A 21403-nucleotide genomic window follows, 5' to 3' on the forward strand; every position below is an offset into this window, starting at 1 on the left:
AAAGCCTAGCTTTCAGCTAAAACAGTGCCATCTCTGAATGGTAGTTCAGACTGGCATCTTTGTGCTTACCTCAGCTTTTGGAATGTCAGGCCTTACTACCATCTCAATAGCACAAGTCCCTACATGTCAGCAAAGTAGAGTTTAAAACAGATGTTAAAGCACCCACTTTATAGAGGCATCTCAGGGCAGACGAAGACTGGAAGGGAGCTCCTCCCCCACAGAAGAAGAGCCAAGGGGAACTGACGCAAAGCTTTGTCCTGGCACAAGTGATGTGACAAGCTTTGGTGCTGCAAATGTGGCACATAGAGGAGTAAGACGTGGAAGTGCCTTGCTGCCACCCTTCTTCCCCCAGCCCTCACTTGAGGGAAAAATAGTTTATTTTTAAATCAAGGATAATTTGGGAAACCATATAAGGGTATTGCATGCTTGCCTGCAGCCTTTTGAATCTTGTCGACAGTCATAGTTCGCTTTTCTTCAGCTTCATCACTGCTTTATCTGCCCAGCCATGGCTGTGGTTGGCTCACTCTGTGCTAAAGTTATACTAGATTTTTACTGTTGTTTTTTAATCAATGCATTTCAAGGAGTGACTTTAGACAAGTAACTTTTTGCTCAAGGAATATAACAAATCTTATTAGGGAACAAAAGCCTGAGAAATCTGCTGGCTGTTTATGAAATGTATGGTTTATGTGATCCATTGCTACACAAATTTAAGACTACCATTTGTAGTACTTTTAATATAATGTGATTTAGAATTCTGTCTGCTTTACATCAATAAATACCTGCTTAGTTTAGCAGCAACTATATGACTTCTTTGTGTGTATGGATGAAGTGTTTAAATTGCTTTTTCAGCTTAAATTTGTACACCTGGAACAGTATGCACCCTTTGTTTCTGTTAATGTGACTGGAAGGCTTTTCATTCAACTAGTAGCACATATTTTGCCATAAACGAGCACTTCTGGTTTTCTGCCATATCTTCCCCATTTTATCTAAAACGCTGGAGCCATTCTTTCTGTTCAGTCTGTCTTACTTCACCGTGCTATGCTGAATCATTTCCAATTACCAATATGGAAAAAAATTAACAAGCAGGTAGCTCAGTGGGAAGAACAACAGGAGAGGAAGAAGCAGAGGAAGAACTTCACCGAGGACCATACTGACTCCTAAAAGCTCCCCTTTTGAATCTAAGCAGAGCAGTTGAAAAGCAGTTGATACAAACTTTATATCTGCTGCTTACGAAAGAGATACTGGTTTTGCACAGGTTGTGTGTATTTGCTTTTGTTCTGCCTTTGCTGCTCCCTTTGAAGTTAGCAGGCCATCCATTCCAGCTTCCATGGCACATCTCTTTCTGGATTACGAGGGGCAGAGGTGATAGTCCCTTCTGCTATGCATCAGAATTTGGGCCTGGGCAGTAACTCCCCTGCCACCATTACATCAGGAAACATCTTTTAATTTTGATGGTATGATGGTATTTTTTATGATCCCCAGAGTGGCTGCAAGGGCAATAGCTCCCACTTCACAAGCCTTTTTTGAAAGGCTTTCTTAATCATCTGTGCTGAGACTGCATACACCATCAGCTCAATCACCTCTACAACTTCTTCAGCGTTAGCTGTTCCTTGTAGCTTGGTGAAATAAAACAGGGAGCTGGTGATGTTCTGTTGGACCTCACTACTGTCAGAACTGCTACTGCAGTATTTTTAACAGTTCTGTTAACATCAAGCAAGCTGAAACAAAAGGTTATTTAGAAAGTCGTTGCTACAGTGGGTGTAGCTTTTAGGACCCATTAAAAGAATTGTTAAAGACCTGTCTGGTTTAGATTATTAGTGCTGTTAAGCTGCACTAAAGCCTCCTTTGCTATTGGGTATCTAGGTAAGGTTCTTTTAAAAACCTACCATGATAGTTTATGGTAGGTATAGGAGACTGCTGTGGAAGCACAGCTGTCACCCATCATCTAAGACCTTGCCTAAGCTCCTGCCACTCAACCCCCAAGCCCTCGAGCACTACAGCTTCTTGGTTTCCTTGATGAAGAAAATGTATCACAGCATCAGTGGTATCATGACCAAATATTGTAGCAGGTAAGTTGCTTTTGAGTAATTTTTGTTTGTTTGCAAATCAAGACCAGATTTACTGACCCACGGTGAAGAACATTTTTTTAAAACAAGTTTTCAATCTGAGTTTTCCTGATAAAGGCCTACACACAGATCTTTTCAAATACAAAATAAAGGCCTCAGTTAGCTGCAAGAACCTCTGCACATGACAGCTTCTTTGATGTATTTGTATGCATTGCTACTGACCAAGACCTTTAAGAAGATATTGTGCCTACCTGTGTACAGCCACCATGCAGTCTCACAGGCCACAACGCCACTTGGCATTGGTGACTGGGCTTCTTCCGAGGCCTCAAGTCTTTTTCCTGAAAAATGGCATTGCATTTGTCTTGCAGACTCCCACTTGAAGCTGCCTTGTCTTTGAGATGTAAGAACCCAAAGAGCAGCCGTGCCACAGGGCTGCGCGTCATTCACGGCTTCTACATCTTCAGAGCTGCTGCCAACATAGCATCTTTTTGTTGCGGAGGCTTGAACGTGCCAGAAAGCAAAACAAAGCCTCAGAGCCTGGCAAGGGCTAGGAAACTGTGCTCACACCATTCCATAGATACCACAAAACCCACTCCATCTTAAATACTTGAAGGGTTTTGGGTGGGGTGGAGGGAGGAGACACAACTAACAGAGCTGCTGACCAGCTGACTGCTAGGATTGCATCAGGCCTACGCTTCCTTGTCAGCAAACAAGTTGGTTGGCACCCCAGCGGGCAGGGATAGACTGAAAAAAAAGATTATATTGAGAGGTAAAATGCAACAAATTTGCTAAGAATTTTTTTTTAAATAAATATTTACAAGGGTGCTGCTCATAACACATGCTGTTATACTATTCTATAAACTTTGTGTCTTGAAACATGAGAAGTAGTTATTCACTCAGTTTAAAGACAGGAACCAAAATAAGGCATCCAGAAGTCAAGAGCAGCAATATCTGTGCTCATGAATAACCTCTCTAATACTGTGCCTAAAAGAAGGTGAAGTTACTGGATTAAACACGGACTGTGCCCTCAGCAAATGCATTTTTAGCCTTTTCTGAGCAAGCTTGTTCTGCAGCTCTGGAACTCCCTGCTTTTGGCCAATCTGGAAATCCAAGAAGAGCATCAGCAGTGACAAATCATAGCACTGTTATCACACATAGGCTGTTTCAGACAAAACCCTGGCCCACAAGTGGCAATCTCAACAGGCAGTGCCAGGATTGCCAGAAGAAAGCAAATACAGTTTCTGCTTAGAGTCAATAGGAATGGAAAAGAATTACTTCCAAAATTCTGTTGGTTATCATGAAAACACACTTTGATTTGGTCTGACCTTGAAGCTGTCTTGTTGCAGCAACAACTGGAACCAGGGTTCAGCCCACCGGCTACACAGCTGCCACACAAGGCATTACGCCTTTCGTCTCACACACCTTGCCTTTCACCAGGCTCAAAGGGCAAAGGAGTACCCTCAGCCTGTGGCAAGCATGGCATTTCTCTTGCAAGGGGTCTTTCTCGGCGTCAGTTACAAAGAGGCTGAGGTGCTAGTATGTGGGAGAACCATTTTTTTTTTTCTTTACGCTCCATCCTCCTGCATTCAGAATATGTTTTTTTCTAGCTTTCTTCCCTCTTCAGCTTAGTTACCCAGACTGAAATTCTGCTCTTCCTTCCTCCCCCAGAGCAGCTCTCTTCTACAGTACAACCCCACCACCCATTAAACAGCCAATATCCTGTACACCAGAGAGTTATACCCCACACAGCAGCATTTTCTGCCAGACCTAAGGAAGGGCTCTTGAAAAATGTGAAGCACAGCTAATCATCTACACTACAATGCAAAAACTACATCCATGCAGTTCCCTGGTTTAGAAACACAGATGAAAGGAAGACACTGAGCACATGTGTATGACCCAGCTCACTGGGTCTGTTTAGCTGTTTACATATGGAGACAAACTGCACATGAACAAGCAAAAAGTGAGTGAAACCACATTTTATTTGCAAATATAGCAAAACTCATGAAAAATTATTCAGGAACGCTACAGGCAAACAAAAGAGAGAGATTTTAAAAAGTGGCAAAATCATCCCCTTTTAATGCATTACTGATGCATTAGTGATCCATTTAGTTCTAAGACAGTAATTTTAGTAAGATTTGCTAGTTTAATATATTTCCCTGTCTTCTTAGTAAACTTGCAAACTTTGCATAGTACATATGGTTGACAGATTTGTATTGAAGATGCAAATAACGAGGAAGCTATTCGTGTTACTACAAAGCTTATCTGAAAGCAAAAATTACTGCTCCTCAGCAGCAGTTTCCCTCTTAACAGTGAGACTGCCTGAAAAAGACAGCTTTGTACAGAGGGTCTTCAGTTTGATTAACTCACAAACTCCTTATTAAAATTCTGTAGAAACTCTATACAAGTTTCTGTATTTTCTTTTTGGGACAGTAAAATGCATGTAACTTAACAAATGAGGGCTTAACCACCGTTAGTAGGGTGGTACATCACTGACAAAGAGAAAGCAAGTGTATCAAAAAATGGGCCCAGGGAAGCAGTACCCAGGATCACCCACAGCGACCTCAAAACACGAAGAGGAACTACACTTGCCAGCAGGTTCTCAGCGAGCTGCCCAATGCACTGTGGGCAACAAAACACGTATACTAAGTGTCTTAGGACAGCGGTTTTACCACTGGCCTCGAGAGAACATGACTGATCTCTTCCAGTCATGTATTTCTGGAAAAACGAAAATCAGTGTATACAAATAGGACAGAAAATATCAATGCTTCTTAAAACGTTTCTCCTGTCCTATAGCGTGTGTGAAGCAAATGTTCACATAGAGAAAACACGTGGCCACATTCACTTGAAAGCCTGGCTCATTGTGACACAGTCTTTATATACTTACGGCCATTAGTTGCAGGCAAACCACCACATTTTAGTACCTGCTTATTCATAGATTTTGACTTTCAGAGTTTCACTTGAGCTCTGTTTTTGTATAGATCACAAAGCAAGTTACTGCAGATCTGCACAACGAATCTGATCCAAGAATTTTCTGATCCAAACAATAGCTGCCATTGTACAGATGAAAATTCTCCATTTAAGAACTTATGACATAGATTTAAAATAAGCTTTTTATTTTTTGTTTTACTATTTAAAACATAAAAATAGTATCAGTGTTAACAAGCAGCACTTTGAAAACTAAGTTGAGTCATTCTTACGTACACTGACTTGTTTAAAACTGTGATAGACAAGAGGATCAAGAACAACCGTATTCTGCACTGAAAAGAATCTTTGACTACTAAAAACCTGAGAGTTTGCTTCAAAACTACTGTATTGCTAGTTTGCCTCTTAACTGAATTGCTTGCAAAGATAAATTCTCTCTACTTCTAAGAAAATGCGTTTACAATTATTTGTCCACCGACACAGTAACATTCTGTTTCCCATCCCATGATTCTGATTTTCCTGCTATGGTTATCCAAATGTCTGTGCTTCATTTAAGAGAGGAAGAAGAGAAGACAAGGCAATTGGTCTCAGCAAATACAACATCTGTTCTGCCAGCCCTCCTCAATACAGGAATTCTTCGGATTAACGTTCCAAAGGATTGTATTAAAAAGAAAGAAGTCACCAAGTGTTAGAACACCTGCGATACAGAAACTAAGATGAGGGATACAAACAGCTCTGATCCCTCTAAGACACAATACATTTTTTCTCTTCCTCCTTATACTCTATTAAATACTCGGGATAAATCTGGTATTTTTCAAAGACAACAAAAATGGAGGGATTTAACTCATTGTCCACGCAGCTGTCATAAAAGCGAAGGTTGTCAATGGACTTTGTCGGCGGGCGAACATAGGCAGCGTTGCCTTTAACATACTCTCCAACCAGGACACGAGCCACGAACATGATGTGTGTTTCCACTGTAGGCTGCTGACAGTATGCATGGGAATAGGAAGCATCTCTAGCAAAGTAACTTCCTAGAAAATCATACGAAAACATGGTTACAAGGAATATGTATAAAGTGACAGTGAAAACTGAGCATCCTTTTGTTTTTTAGGAGGTATTTAACCCAACTTTCAGGTCTCCACTTACTCAATTTACATAATACCATAGAAATTTTTACCAGAGAAAGGATTTCACCACAGGATTTCCATCCAGAATTTGCCATTTTAGGAATATTTTCAAAAAACCAAAACTTATAAAATCACTACAGATATGTGTGTTACAATGAGAGGGATAGACAAGAAAATACGAGGACCTTCCACGATCCTACTGAGGGACTGCACCCCCCTTCTTGCTCCCTACCAGGAAGACGAGCAGCCATTTCTCTGGGAAGTTCAAATTACAACCTGGAGCCTTGAGAAGATCCCACCTACAGCAAGAGTGGCTTTTTCAAATCCCTACATTAATTCTCTTTACACCTTGTGAAAAGACTTACCCCCGCACAAAGTAAATCCTTGTCCTCTTCAGAGGGAAGGAAGATCACAATACCAATTCCTACCTCTTTTTTTCACCCTCCATAGTTAAAGACTTCGAAACTTTGATTGCTCTAGTATCAGAGGAGTTTCAAGTAGACATCTAACACACAGTCACTTCCTACATACCTTTTCCATAGTTAGTTCCGTTGCTTCCACAAATTCTCCAGTCAAAGTTGTGAACACAGATGGCTTCCACGAAGGAGGTTTTGGTTCCATGGAACAGGAACCTTTCGTTTACTTCCTTTCCTCCATTTTCCCTTTTCATCTGCTCCTTTTGCCTAACAGAAAAATGCAGGGGAGGGAAGTGTGAGGGAGAAAGGGTTTTAAAAAAAGAAAGTATATAATGTACATACAAATATCATCTGGGTGAGATTTCTAGTTTGCTTTCTCCTTTCTCAGCTTGGAAGACGAGACAGACAAGCAGTATGGTGAACAATTATAAGATGAGCAATATACTGATACAACTGCCCTGCAATTCTAGAGAATTCCGGCTTTCTTCAGTGAATTTAAGTAAGCATTGACACTATTACAGTCCCCATTGTACCAACCTTTTGCTCCTCTCTAGGGCCCTACTAGTTCTGCTTTAATGTGTCTTGTCCCTTCCCACCCCCAAACTTTCTGCAGAGGGGAGGTGGTACTAACTGCAGAGCCCCCCTGCTCCAGCAGTGGGTAAAAGCTAGAGGCAGCTTGTTCTTCACTCCCCTACTGAACTCAGACTGCCAAACACCTTGAGCTCCCGCCCCTCAGTGAGGTCAGTGCAGCTGAGGAGACAGAGCCAGAAGGAGAGAAACTGAGCCTTCTTTCACCACTGCAGACCTTAGTGGTTTAGGCCACAGTCAGACTGAGCTACGACCAGTATCAAAAGAGGAATCACAACAGAAAGCTCAACTAGTATCTCCCATCACTATTTCAGAGCATTTAGACGTCCCGCAGCTTTTCAGAAGCTGGTGAAGCAGACAAGACAGTAAAATTCTTCAGGAAGTGATCAACTACAACGTAAACAGAGCCAGGGAGAGGGGAGCATCCTTCCAACCTGTAATCTGCATAAATGAAAAGTCCAGAGCAATGGGCTGAAATTTGTCTGTTGAGAACTTGGCAGTGCTGAACTCTGCCTGGTTAGCTTAATTATCTCCTTGGAGGAGGGCAAAAAGAGAAAGTATGCACTATGACGTGTTTTGAAGTGTCTTAGGTTTTGCTAGATGAAAAGGTTTTATGAAATTATTAGCTGATGACTTCCTGGGTTCAGTCACTTCGCAGGTGAAAGTCCTTATTTGAGCAGTATTTTTCTTCTCCGTTACCATTCTATACACTCCTTGAATACTTCTATTAAGTATCTGTACTTCTGTTTTAAACTAGAAAACTGTTCTATGCAACAGCTTAATCTGCTACCAAATTAACTTGAACACGGTTGTTTATTGTCACTAGCACCAGGTCAAATCTGTTGGTATCTAGCTTGGCATAAGCACCTGGAGTTCAGTATCACTGATGCAGATGTTGAAAACAAGAAAGGAGCTCTGGAACTCAGAGATCATTAAGTTAAAGCACAAGGATTCTTTCTCCGTGAATACTGACTTTATTCAGCAAAGGCACCCAAACTCTTGAGAAAGCCTTAAATAAATCTGACTGGGAAAAAGAGACTCAAGCACCCTTTACGCTTGCCCACTTCTTTTTTAGCAAGTATTTCATATACAGTAACGGATAAGCATTTGTAACAGACAGAATACGCGTGCAGCAGGCAGTTACTGTTCAATCCCTGAGACAGTACACTATTCCATGTCATTGAGGGGTATCCTCATCCCAATTTTGTGTCATTCCTGTATTTCTGTCCATACCCCTCCCTCTATCTTCCAAGGAGCCAGGCAAAGGGAACCTCCCCCGGGGAGCATGGCATTCTCTGGAAGGCCTTGGACACTTAATTTCACTCCTGAAACTGCTCCTAAGAAGGAAATACCAGTCACCTTAAAGTACAGGTGGTACTGTCTTTCCTTTCCTAGGAAGCAGATACAGGACACCAGCTCTTGGAGACGGCCTCCCCGTAACTCTGAGGAAACAAATACTAACCACTGAAACACTTTCCAGAGGGATGGATTCTGAATCCTCCGTATTTTAAGGACACAGTAGTTTTTCATAGTCTGATGAAACAGCTGCTTTATTCTCTGGTATTCAGAGGTTGTATTACTGATCTCCACTGCCTATAAAATATAAACCAAAGCAAAAGAAGACCTGAGGCTTCTCATAATATGCAGAAGCCTAATTACAGCATATATACTTTCAGAAGAGTCTGCATACTACACTTACAAAGGTTAATTCAATCCTTTAGATCATGACTACGTGAATAATTAGGACACACAGTTAATATGTAAATCAGTATGTCACTCCTGCTTTGCAAGGGCACCTCACCTTTCTTCAGGAAGGATGCTGAAAGCAAAAGGGTCAATTAAATGTTTATTGTCTCCAAGTAAGAGTTGACTCTTGTAACTCCAAATCTCAATGAAACAGAAATTTCAAAAGGAAAACTTGACTTATTATTCCAGATAATATTAGTTTTATATATGAAATTGATTAATAACAAAAGATGTTAGATAACGGTATCATTTGTAACCACACATTTAAGGGAGCTTTAGCTGTTAAAGATGAAACAAACAAAAAACATACAACTTCCCAGCATCATAGCTCCTTAGTTTTTCTAAGTCAAAACTTGGAAAGTTGCACTTAAACATAGACTTAAGGAAAAAAAAAGTTACATTTCTAAACAGAAGAGAATAATTAGGATTCTGATTGGAATGTTACACTAAATATACTTGCTTAAGCAAATACATCACCTCCTTTCCTAAAGAAACAAAGTCTATTTATCCATACTTTTAATGTTTAAAAATCCAACACAATTAAAACATGATTTGAGCTCTTCTGCTTGCTTATGTCACACATAAATTTTCCATTTTTTTCCTCCACAGTAATCTGTAGTTTTAATCTTCTAGAATAAACAGTTATATTCCATAAAACTGTCTGAAAATGCATAATGCTGGCAGATCAATGTCATTTTGTAATACTTTCCAGTTTACTTTCCAGCCAAGCAGGGACTCAAGACGACTCCAAGTGAAATGCCCAACATCCCACGTATCAAAGTTTTGTTTTAAGCAGCAAAGCTGTGGTCATCCTAGGAGGTAACATGAAATCAACATCTTAACCAAATCAACCTTAGCTCCACGTTTTAGAAGGCTGAGTTTAGAGAGGAGATAAAATAGGACTCACATTTCACAGTGGCCTATAAATGAGGAAGTGTTTTTCTGGACGCCACGTCCAGCTTGTGCACCTACTGACAAAGAGGCCTATCATAGGAATGTCTTCTAAGGATTAAGAATAAAGTGAGCTGCACAAGGAAGACTTTTTTCTTTGAATTTATTAAAAAGCTTTTACAAGGTTGAATGAAACTTTCTATATCTTAATACAAGAGTATTTTCCAAAGCTTCTTTACAAAACACCACATAAAACAATTTGGATGGGTATTGATTATCTGCATGCTCTGAGACACTACAGCTCACCATCACCTACAAGACGAGAATTAGGTCACTGTATTTCAGTACTACATCTTTTATTTATACATAAACAATTCTTATTTAGACTACAAATGTGCTTTTGCTATGTTGCATCTTTTACTGAGGAACTGTTCTTGAGGAACTGTAACCTTTCTGGGTAAAACAGAGGGTCAGCCACGTTGTACAAGGCCTAATCCTGTAAGAAAGACACTTCAATTATTTTCTGATACGATGGCCTCCAAGCAACAAAGCCAGTTCTCTTTTGCATGAAAACTTTGTGGAATTGTCTGTATTTCCCCAAGGAAGTTACCCCTGCTAATAAACGGTAACACCACATTGCTACTGCAGGTTGATACATCATAACGATGTAACTTCTTTAGCTCCTTTCCTCTTCAGAGCTAAAAAGGAAAACCCTAGAGGCACAAGCATTTGCTAACCCACTATCAAGGAGCGGAGTTTCTGAGGCAGAGAAAGAATCACCACCCTGACAGTACCTTCTGTTAGCATATGACTGTACAAGAACAGTGCTCTGTGATATCACACCTTGACAGCTGGTTAACTTAGGGAGTGGAAGCAGCACAGTTTGTATCAGCAACACTGAACCGACCAGCACTGATGTCTACAAAGCCCACAGACAGACTCTTCCTGTTGCATCAGCTCCCGTTCCTGTTAGAGCACAGCAATCTTTGGCATGCACGTCAGCATTCAGCAATGCAGCAGCCACACAAAAATTAATCCCCTGACATAAAACCACACGTTCGTTGCATACATTTCTCAGTTGTACATTAAAGATACAATTTTAAACCTACCATGAAGTTCCAAGACAATACCCTTTTTTTTTTGCCTTTAAAAGGTTTACCAACTACTAATTCCACTTTGTCTGCTAAACAAAGACAGAAGAAATTCACACCAACTTTCCAATTGGCATTACCAATTTCCATTGTGCATTTCATACACTCCAGTTTCTACAGAACCATGATGCTAAATGACTTACAGATTAAGACACTGCAACACTCAAAAAATAAGCAACGGTACCAAAACAGAGCTGCTCTTTTTAAGCAAAGATTATTTTCTATCTCATACAGGTGTTCCTTTTAAAAATTAATCACTTCCAGTGCAGCAAATTTTGCCAGGGTTATTTGTCAATGTCTGAAGAGAAGGGAATTCATCAAGCGTTAATTGTCAGATCTTACGATGGTCACCACATGCCTGCAGAACCCCAGCCAGTCCCAATATTACCTACTGCAAAAACAACCAAGCCTGGGGTTCCACTGAAATGTTTAATTTAGCCCAAGCTTTCAGTTTTAGTGCCAACAGGTACTGTGGGCTTTGTCAATTTTTAGGTACAGAATTAACTTTTCCTTTCCTATGAAAGGCACTCAGTTTACAGGTTAAGAAACTGTTTTCTTAGGTGCCAACTCAGCAAGCAAACTGAGCTCTGGGAAACAAGATGATCCTTCTATTTCACCCATCCCCACAGGTACCACCAGCAATACCATGGATCTGCACATCACATTCCAAAGCCTCTCACACTCACCCCAGTGGTTCCAGAAACATCCCAACAAATGCACTCAACTGAAATTCAGACTGACATTTTCAGAGTAAGTAAGGGAAGCAGTTAAGTATGTACAACTCAGAGACGTAAAAGGAACTGAGCTTTGTGTCTTCTTTTGAAAAATTCAAGTTTTACGTTAATCAATTAAGCCGCTGCTAAGTCAAGGGAAGAGCTGATCAGCTATATCCTTTACTATTTTGACAGAGCTCAGAATATCACAGGCTCAGATCTTCAAAAGATCTGGCTGCCACATTCCCACACAAACACATTATTAGTTCATTCAGTGGGTGCTGGACACCTGACACTTTTGCAATCTTGAAAAATTAGGGGTTTTTGCTATTTGTGAAAAAAAAAAAAAAAACCAAACCAAACCCCTATTTGAAAGGCGCTAATGTACAGAGCAGTTGACTTAAATTTTACCCATTCCTTTTTCATCAGAACTGTATTTAGATGTATTTGCTCTACACACACGGCCAGGTACAGGTATTACATTGAGGAAGGTATAATCCAACACAAGAGGGTAGTCAGAGTAAAACGAAACATTCAGCACAAAGCAGAATAACAGAAACCAGTCCGTGGAAGCCAAGAGATTATATTTCTGGTTCTCAAGCCACTGCCAATGTAACTACACCAGCAAAAAGAAAATACAAAGAGTGAGAATAGCAATGGAGCTCTCTGTCCACCAAAAGTAGCCATAAAGAATTCTGGAAATACGATATTATTTCTGTCCTGTCCCTTGTCATCAAGGTATCTGTGTCAGTACAATGTGGTCAGCAGCCCACAAGATTTTGTGACACAGTCAACAAGGAAAACCTCTCATGCTCCACATTATGTGCTGTTCCTTAATCAGGGTCAAAAACCACTACAAAAAAGGACAAGTGTAACACTGAAAAGTATTTTTTCTAGCATACTGTAGTACTTCCACAGTCTGTGTTGCTCTTCCAGAAGGACTGCTTCTTAATACCATTTGAACTACTAATTTAAAAAAAAACCTGCACATTTTTGGTCCTGATAGACCAAACAGGAACATAGACTTTGGGCCGGCAGGGGTTTGGTTTGGTTTGTTGAAGAGATCACTGCAAATGTTTTTAGATATTATTGGCTGTAACTATTTCTGCCATTCCTTGAGGCTGTGGTCTGTGCACAGATCTGTGATGTATGTGACAGTACTGGGTGACCTGAAAGAGCACGCAGAGATCTCCCTTCCTACATCTCCCCTCCAGACTTTATCCACCAACAACCAATATGGTATTACTATTGGATGGCTTTTTAACGGCCTACACAGAAAGGGTTTGGTCTCAGCCCAGCTTCTAGTGAAGAAATACACACCTCATAGAAGATCCGTGCTTAACTGGTCCACCGAGTCACCCAGGTAAGCCATTCGTACATTTTAACAGTGAATCTTTTTGGTTTGATTTAGATGAGTTTTGGTTTTGCATGTAGATAGATGCCTAAAATGCAGATCAAGTTCATGGGAATTTGATACCTTTTTCAGGAGCTCTTGGGAGATCACCTAGATCTTTAGCACATCCACCCAAGAAATCACTCCTGTCCCTTTTTAGCATCTACCCATTTACAATTGCTTCAGTTGAGCACCATCCTCCTTTGAATCATGCTAGAATTACAAGAGGGGAAAAAAAAAAAAAGGATACCTTGTATCCCAAGTCAGGTAGTGCAGACTGATCCCAGTGGATAGGACAGGCTTGATTTGGAATAGAAGAATCCTTATGGCTGTTTGCAGACAGAAAATGAGGTGTTAGTAATTCTAGTCACGCTCTGAACATTGAAATTGGCAGCATCCCCTTTGGCCATTTCCTACATTTAAAAATAAACAAAATAAACCACAAAGAAACTGGGAAACGGCCTCAGTCTGTTAGCTGGGCTTTACATGCTGCCATTCAATTGTCACAGTCCTCTTTCACTTGCTTGTTTAAGACTGTCCATCACCGGTCCTGTGGATGTGGTACCTGGAGTAACGTGTACCCCAGAAACCAGATGATGCACCAAGCCAGCAGTTTGTAATATAGCTTCTGTTCAGTCAAATGAGTACGTTTTCTTCTAGCAACAGCTGTATTCTTTGCACATTTACTGCCAGCTCTGGCAGCCATTTTGCTTTATAATTACTTATAAAACATGAAAAAAAATCAACAATTTAAAAAGCATCATTTACCCTTTCTTTATCTTTTGCACGTCTTCAGAAGACACAAACTTTGGTCGCCTGCAGACCTGTCTTCGAGTTTTAAATGAGATGTTTATCTGGGTCATTTCTTGAGGAGGAAAGAGAAGGAAAAAGAAACTGTCATGAATAAGTCTACAAGACGGGGTCATTAATTAATGACAGTCATTCATTAATGAAAAGTACATATTCATTGTCAATTCTGTCTGCTGAAAAATAATTGCACAAAGCCTATGCAAGCTTCTTGTCCTTCCTGTAATTCTATTATTTAACCTGTACCTAGCTTGCTTGCTCCCTTAAGTCATCCATGCTCTTTAAATGTTGCTCCAAGCAGCACAGAAAAATGCTTGATTTTTCATTTTTACTACTCACAGGGTTACCTCACTTTACTTAAGGTTTACTATGACTTTATGTGAAGACTACAAATCTTTTTATTTCTGGTCCAGTGTGAATCTAGATAGTGTCAAGGAATAAGGGGGAAGGTTACTTTTGTAAGGAATTTCCTCTGAGCTGTTGCTACCTCACTTCCCCTTTCAATGCACAAATCTGCCAATGTTAGTAAAAGAAGTCATAGCTTCTAAAAGCTGGGATAGCTTGCAAGTTAGTCTTTGTAAAGCACTGCATAGTTGTAAATTAGAACCTTTAAAATGAGTACCTTTAAAATTGAGCTGGTAATGATGCAAGCCAGCCTGGAAAGATATGGTGGTCTCTGGATCTGCTAGATACAAATTCTCAATAATATCAGAAGATGGCGAGCTCACACTATCTCCTTCTCCCTTTGCAGCAAGGGGGGAAGAAAAAAAAAAAAGTGTAATCAGTAAACAGCATCAGGACTAAACTCTGGATAACTAGCTTGTGTAGAGGGAAAGAGGAAGCAAAAAGTCAGATGAAGACAAATCTACCCAGAACTATCGTGGCCTAAAGCGCAATTACCAAACTCTCATAACATTCACACAAATACATAACCAGTAATGACAGACACACATGTATCCCATTTAAATTTCTGTAACAAATTGTACTGGTTTGGGCTGGGATGGAGTTAAAATGTCTTCATAGTAGCTTATATGCTGCTGTATTTTTTGGATTTGTGCTAAAAACAGTGTTGATAACACAGGGATGTTTTAGTTACTGCTGAGCAGCACTTGCACAGCATCAAGGCCTTTTCTGCTTCTCACACCACCCCACCAGCGAGTAGGCTGGGAATGCACAAGGTGTTGGAAGGAGACACAGCTGAAACAGCTGACCCCAGCTGTCCAGAGGGATATTCCACACCATATGACATCATGCTCAGCATACAAAGCTAGGGGGAAAAGAAAGCATAAGGGGGACATTCAGAGTTACGGCATTTCTCTTCCCAAGCAACCTTTATGAGTGATGGAGCCCTGCTTTGCTGGAGATGGCTGAACACCTGCCTGCCAATGGGAAGTAGTGAATTAATGCTTTATTTTGCTTTGCTTGTGCATGCAGCTTTTGCTTTATTTATTAAATTGTCTTTATCTCAACCCATGCATTTTCTCAATTTTACCCTTCTGATTCTCCCCCCCATCCTGCTGCGGGGGAGTGAGCGAGTGGTGTGTGGGGCTGAGCTGCCGGCCAGGTGTGATGAATGCACTCGACTCCTTGAGCAGTGCTAGTTTGGCTCAGACTCCAAAGGAAGTAAAGACCTAGGCCACAACCAGGCCATGAACTTCTCCAGTTTCAACCTGTTCTCTGAAAACCCACACAGGAACGGAGTGACATGGTAAGCATTGATGCATATGAGCTTGGAAAAATGGAAAACTGATCATGCGATTAATACATGAATAGCAGGTGGTTCTTCCAAGGCTAATTTTTGAAGGAACAAAGAAAGCTGCGGATACAAGGAGTCTCACGCTTACCTTTTCCAATGCATGTAATTTGACTGTGAGACAACCACTTTATTCCATAAATATCACAGGCTGAGTAAGGCCTTTTTGAGCTCCCCCTGCTAAGGAGCAGGCTGCACAGCTGTGATCTCCCTTTGAGCTGGGACGCCTCTCAAGGTTACTTCTTGAGGCTGAGAAAGCCCTTAGCAACTGTTGATCTTTGGTAAGCAACCAATATTGTGCATAACTTTGTATTATAGTGTACTAAGATTTTTGTATTGGTAACTTTGAATTATTATTATATCCTCTGTGCAGCGAGTAATAGGCTGAACCTTGCCATTGGGCTTTGTTAAGTCTCACTTTTACAACATCCTGCTCCAACAGAACTACTTTTGCTGTTACCTTTAGTGGTAGTTCCTTAAACAGTGTAAAATCTCCCCTGTGACAAACTCGCGTAGCTGGCAGATTCTAAATCTGCTCTGCAACACTGGGGTTAAACCACGATGCAAGTATAATTCTCTAATGTACAAACCAACGTAAAATACGAGAGTATGCTGATGGAGATGCTGTCCACTTAAGCTGCCTACTGAAATCCAGGCCCGCCATTATGAGAGTCATCCTCTTTCCCTGTCTATTCTTCCACGTCCCTGGATCACCTTTGTGTTCTGCCGTTTGTGCAGCTATACTGTAAACCAGATGGGGAAAACTCATCTACCTTGGAGGAAGGAGAGATTCCTTATCGTGCTGGGTTTGTGTAGTGGTGGGGGGGGGCGCCACAGTGGCAGCTTCCTAAAGAAGCTGCTAGAAGTTTCCTCTTTGTCCAGTGGATCTGTCCCGTTTCAGGGCAGACCTGCTGTTGGCTGGGGCCGAGGCAACTGGCGATGGTGATAATGCCTCTGTGATAATGTAGTTAAGAAGGGGAAAATAAAACAGAAGCGCAGGCAGAGAGGGAGTGGCGTGAGCTCTGTGGGCCTTGCAGCCTCAAGCTCTGGCCTCCTGCCAAGCGGCTGTCTGGGTCTGGTCCAACCTGGCCGAGAGAAGATAAGAGATGTGAGAGAATATGAGAGGTGTCTGCCCGAGTCCAATTGTGAGGAATTTCTTGGGAGAGGAGCAGCTGCAGACACCAAGGTCAGTGAAGAACGAGGGGAAGGAGTAATGCAGCTCCTGGCAAGATTCCCCTGCTGCCCGTGGTGCAGGCCATGGTGAGGCTGGCTGTCCCCCTGCAGCCCATGGAGGTCCACGGAGGGGCAGAGATCCACCTGCAGCCTGTGGAGGACCCCATGCCAAAGCAGGCAGATGCCCGAGGGAGGCTGTGGCCCACAGAGGGCCTGCACTTGGGCAGCTGTTCTGGAGGGACTGCACCCTGTGGAAAAGGTCCCCACGCTGGAGCAATTTGTGAAGGACTGCAGCCCGTGGGAGGGACCCCACGCTGGAGCAGGGGAAGAGCGTAAGGAGTTCCTCCTCTGAGGAGGACGGAGTGACAGAAATAATGTGTGATGAACTGACCACAACCCCCATTCCCTGTGCCCCCTGTGCTGCCTGAGGGGAGGCTATTTGAGTGGAGATATTCAGGAGTGAAGTTAAGCCCAGGAAGAGGGGAGGGGTGGGGGGGGAAGGTGTTCTTAAGATCTGGGTTTTTCCTCTCATTATCCTGCTTTGGTTTTATTGTTGATCAATTGGGTTTTTCCCAAGTAGAGTCTGTTTTCCTTGTAACGGTAATTGGAATGATCTCTCCCTTTCCTTATCTTGACCCTCAAGCCTTTTGTTATATTGTCTCCCCGCTATTCCCTCGGGGGGGGGGGGGGGGGGGGTGTGCGGGGGGGGAGGGTGAGTGAGTGACTGTGTAGTGCTTAGTCCCAAGTGGGGCTAAACTACGCTGCTTATTTATTTATTTTCCTGTTTTCTTCGGATAGATGACTCTCAAAGAGGATTTGGCCACCCAAGGAAAAAGGTAACACTTGATCTGAGAGAGCAGAGCAATCCTTGCATGTCCAAGGAAGCAGGACAAGGCTCAGAAGAGAGGCAAGACTACTTCCTGAAAAATTTAAAAGGCAATACATCTCAAGGACAGTGTATACATGTTAAATCTGCATAGAAGCCATGGACAACTCCAAAAGAGAATCTGACTACAGAAGCCAGCATGCATTATCAAAACCAGTCTGATCAACACAAGCTGAAAAAAGAAAAAAAAAAAAAAAATTTTGCTTTCCTGCATTTGCCAACATGGTCTTTGTCAGGAAAGCAGTTATAACAAATTATCCAGACCCAAAGACAGACAATCGTTCATACTGAACCTCACTGCAAAGAGATAAGGTGTGTTCCCTCCCCTCCAGCCTATGATCATTTTATCACATCTGTTATGAATATCCGTAGCTTCACTGCCTTACTTGACACTGTAAAACCCAAGCACAAGTATTTACTTAATTAACCTTGCAGAGTAAAGGGGAATGGGGGGAAGAAACTCCACACATTTCTTCAGAAGTGATTCAAAGCACAGGATGTGGACTCACCTGTTTTCCATATTCATTCCACTGGCCTTGGTCATTCTTCCAATACCAAATCCACTGGGTGGTCAATACAAACCCAGGTTTTGTGACTGATGATGCTGTAGAGAGGCGTCGAAGTGAAGAAGAACTGCAGGTCATTGTCTGGAAATTAATCTTCTTATCTGCTATGCTGTAAGGACAAATTCAGGTTTGTTATAGTTAACAGTATATATTTTATCCTCTAATCCCCAGTTTAAGCTGGTGCAATCTTCTTTAACATAATGCAACTGCCTGAACCTAATTAAGCCTGAAATAAGAATATTTCTCACACCGTGCATGGCAGCTCTTAAAACTGTTTCCAGTCTTCAGAAGTGAACTATGGCCTGTGAGACACTGAATGCCATCTCAATCGCTAGCCACATGTTGCACTGCCAGCTTTACAGACAGTCCGGGGCTACATGTACAATGTGGCAAAAGGTATTTCTGCGATAAATAAGCACGGTCACAGTTTTTCTCAGTACAAAAGAGGTTGGGAAGTACGTGACTGGGTTTGCCAGCGAACACCCGCAGCTTATCAACTTTGTTCTTTTTCTGTGGTTACAGATGACGTAATCACAGCTGTGAGTTCTGAAATAGCATTCATCACAGGAGCCACCTGGGCTCTAACTCTTGGGAGCCTTGAAAAATTAACTCTCCAGCAGAAAGACTTTGAAAGCAGCCTCCTCTGCGGAATCTTGCTTGTGATTTGCACCAGCAGCCTATCAAGCTGCAAATCAAAATCATCTGCTGTCTGAAGAGGCACGCACCAAAATGATTATATAATTTTACTGAGGTCAATCTTGGGGTCCCCTATGAATCCAGGTGGCTTACAGTGGGGCTTTCACAAAGGAGTTAAAGGGAAAATGCACTCTCTAAAATAAATAATTAAATAAATAAATAAAATGATGGGCTGCTTACACAAAGGGCATTTCATAAAATTCCTCTAGGCACATTACAGATATTATAATATTATTATTATAGATACTAACTGTATTAAGAAAGGAATAGGCATAGGGAAGGACTAGCTCTGTTGTTAAAAGGCCCAATTATTATAAATAAATTATGATTCATTATCTGAAATACTAATATTCTAAGCACTAAATTCCACCCACTTCTTTTTACCCTGTATAGAGTTTTAAATGCCAGATATTGTTGTGTTATTTTCAGAAGACAAAAGTGGGGCGATATTTCCATGCAATCACTTTTACTTTTCTTTTTAAAAAGAAAAATTCTCATTTGTACATCCTCCCAGATTCTGAGAAGCTCAGTCATCAGAAGTTATGGAAGTCAGATATCTTGATGAAGAAAGCAAGAGTTTTTCCTCAGGGGCCCAAGCACAGTACCCTAAGCAAGCAGTCCAACATCATCATACCTGCTGTTTTGGGGGTCACAATAGGCCTTTTCAATTTCTTCCATCATGGAAAGGTCATTCCAAGTGACCCCATTATATACCTGCCATCGATATGGCAAGTGGTAATGAACAAATCTGCATTTATCTGTAATGAGATCAGACATAGTCAAGAGTTCTGCAATCATAACAGAGAGAGCAAGACATTTGGAAAAAAAAAAAAAAAAAAGAAGGAACAAGCATTTTTTACGCTCTGGCTTCATCTCCCAGGCTTTGGTATGAGCAATAAAGACAGCGTGCTGAAAACAGAAATATGTTTGAACAACAGAGGTGTGTGTTGCTTCACTCTTATCTAGAACAGCAACATAAGCTCTCATACTGCCAAATATATTGCAAAGAAACTACAACCTTCCCTTTGCTGAGAGACGACATTGGCAGCTGGGAGAGCATTGCCACAGATAGGAAGTGCGTGTCCATGTGTCTCACCACCGTGTTCCTCGGCTGTACGAAGTGTAGTCAACATATCACATAAGCACTTTGATAAGTACTGAGAGAATCAAATTCTGGTTCTCTCTTTCCCTTACAGCTTGCAGGGTAGTTACCAAGGCCTGAATGACTTTTTTTTAGGCCTAGACCAACGAATCAGGCAGCACAATGGACTGCAATACTCCACAGAACATCCCCCAAAAGGGACCCCCACACTCACCCCTGAACAGGCAGCACACTGCCCTAACAAGACCGCCAGGCACCGTTGGAATTGATGCTTTGCTTCTCAGAAAATGGCAAGCAGCAACTTTTAACTGCCTTGCATGCAAGACCTGCAGCAGTGCTATACAACCTTCACACAGGAAGGCTTTTGACATTTTTTAAAATTCATCTATGTTTTCAATGCACGTATTGTCTGCACGTTTGAGTTCAGTCCTGCTTAACACCCCTGCGTGTGTCCACGCTGCTGGATACAGGCAGTGGCTGACCTCTCAGCCTCCTTGCTGGGGGAAGCTGATGCACACTCTCCATCCAAGTGCGGACCAGACCTCCTTTTTACAACTTTTTGAGCCAAACATGGCACGGCAGAGCACACTGTTTGGTGTGCTCCAACTGTTATTTGGTGGTCACGGTATAACTGCTTTGAGCCTGACCTCCACAGCCAGCCACAGGGGTACATCTTTCACATTATGCAGGTCCAGAAGTTCACCAACTTAAGCCTCCAGACTGCCTTAGACAGGCAGGGGAGATGAGGACGGGGTGTCACCTCTACATCAATGACCAGCTGGAGTGCACGGAGCTCCGCCTGGGGATGGATGAGAAGCTGATGAAGAGCTTACGGGTTAGGACTAAAGGGAGGACAGGGATAGGTGACATTAGAGTGGGGTCTGCTACAGGCCACTCGACCAGGAAGACCAAGCAGAAGAGGCCCTCTACAGACAGACAGGATCAGTCTCATGATCATAAGCCCTGGTCCTCATGGGGGACTTCAGCCACCTTGATATCCGTTGGGGGGACAACACAGCAGGGCAGAATCCAGGAGGTTCCTGGAATGTGTGAATGACAACTTCCTCCTGCAAGTGAGAGAGGAGCCAATGAGGAGGGGTGCTATGCTGGACCTTGTTCTCAACAACAAGGAGGGGCTGGTGGGGAATGCGGAGCTCAGTGACAGCCTTGGCTGCAGTGACCATGAGATGGTGGAGTTCAAGATCCTTAGGGCAGCGAGGAAGGCATGCAGCAAGCTCTCTGCCCTATACTTCAGGAGAGCAGACTTTAGGCTCTTCAGCAATCTCTTGGCAGAGTAGCATGAGATAAAGCCCTGAAGGGAAGAATGGCCCAAGAAAGTTGGTTAATATTCAAGGACCACCTTCTCCAAGCTCAGGAGCAACGCATCGAAACAAGGAGAAAGTCAGG

At 42.1% G+C, this 21403-nt stretch overlaps 1 protein-coding gene across 4 annotated transcripts in view; it reads right to left on the reverse strand.

Annotated features, from left to right (window-relative positions):
* Positions 1–4027: 4027 nt before the first annotated feature.
* The window catches only part of LOC104485029 (protein mono-ADP-ribosyltransferase PARP12), a 31597-nt gene continuing 14221 nt past the window's right edge, over positions 4028–21403 (reverse strand). For 3 of the 4 annotated variants that reach the window (XM_086758057.1, XM_086758066.1, XM_086758049.1), the window contains 8 exons: positions 19529–19652; positions 18142–18307; positions 14443–14563; positions 13782–13878; positions 13264–13342; positions 8582–8712; positions 6647–6798; positions 4028–6019 (listed from right to left, as the gene is read on the reverse strand). In XM_086758057.1, the coding sequence (XP_086614183.1) occupies positions 5733–6019; positions 6647–6798; positions 8582–8712; positions 13264–13342; positions 13782–13878; positions 14443–14563; positions 18142–18307; positions 19529–19652 (1157 nt within the window). In that variant the 3' untranslated portion in view covers positions 4028–5732. The remainder of the gene's footprint in view (positions 6020–6646; positions 6799–8581; positions 8713–13263; positions 13343–13781; positions 13879–14442; positions 14564–18141; positions 18308–19528; positions 19653–21403) is intronic. The other variant, XM_086758075.1, reaches the window with a different exon arrangement.

Source organism: Chlamydotis macqueenii, chromosome 1 (genome assembly GCF_036417535.1).
Source record: "Chlamydotis macqueenii isolate bChlMac1 chromosome 1, bChlMac1.mat, whole genome shotgun sequence".
Lineage (NCBI taxonomy): Eukaryota > Metazoa > Chordata > Aves > Otidiformes > Otididae > Chlamydotis > Chlamydotis macqueenii.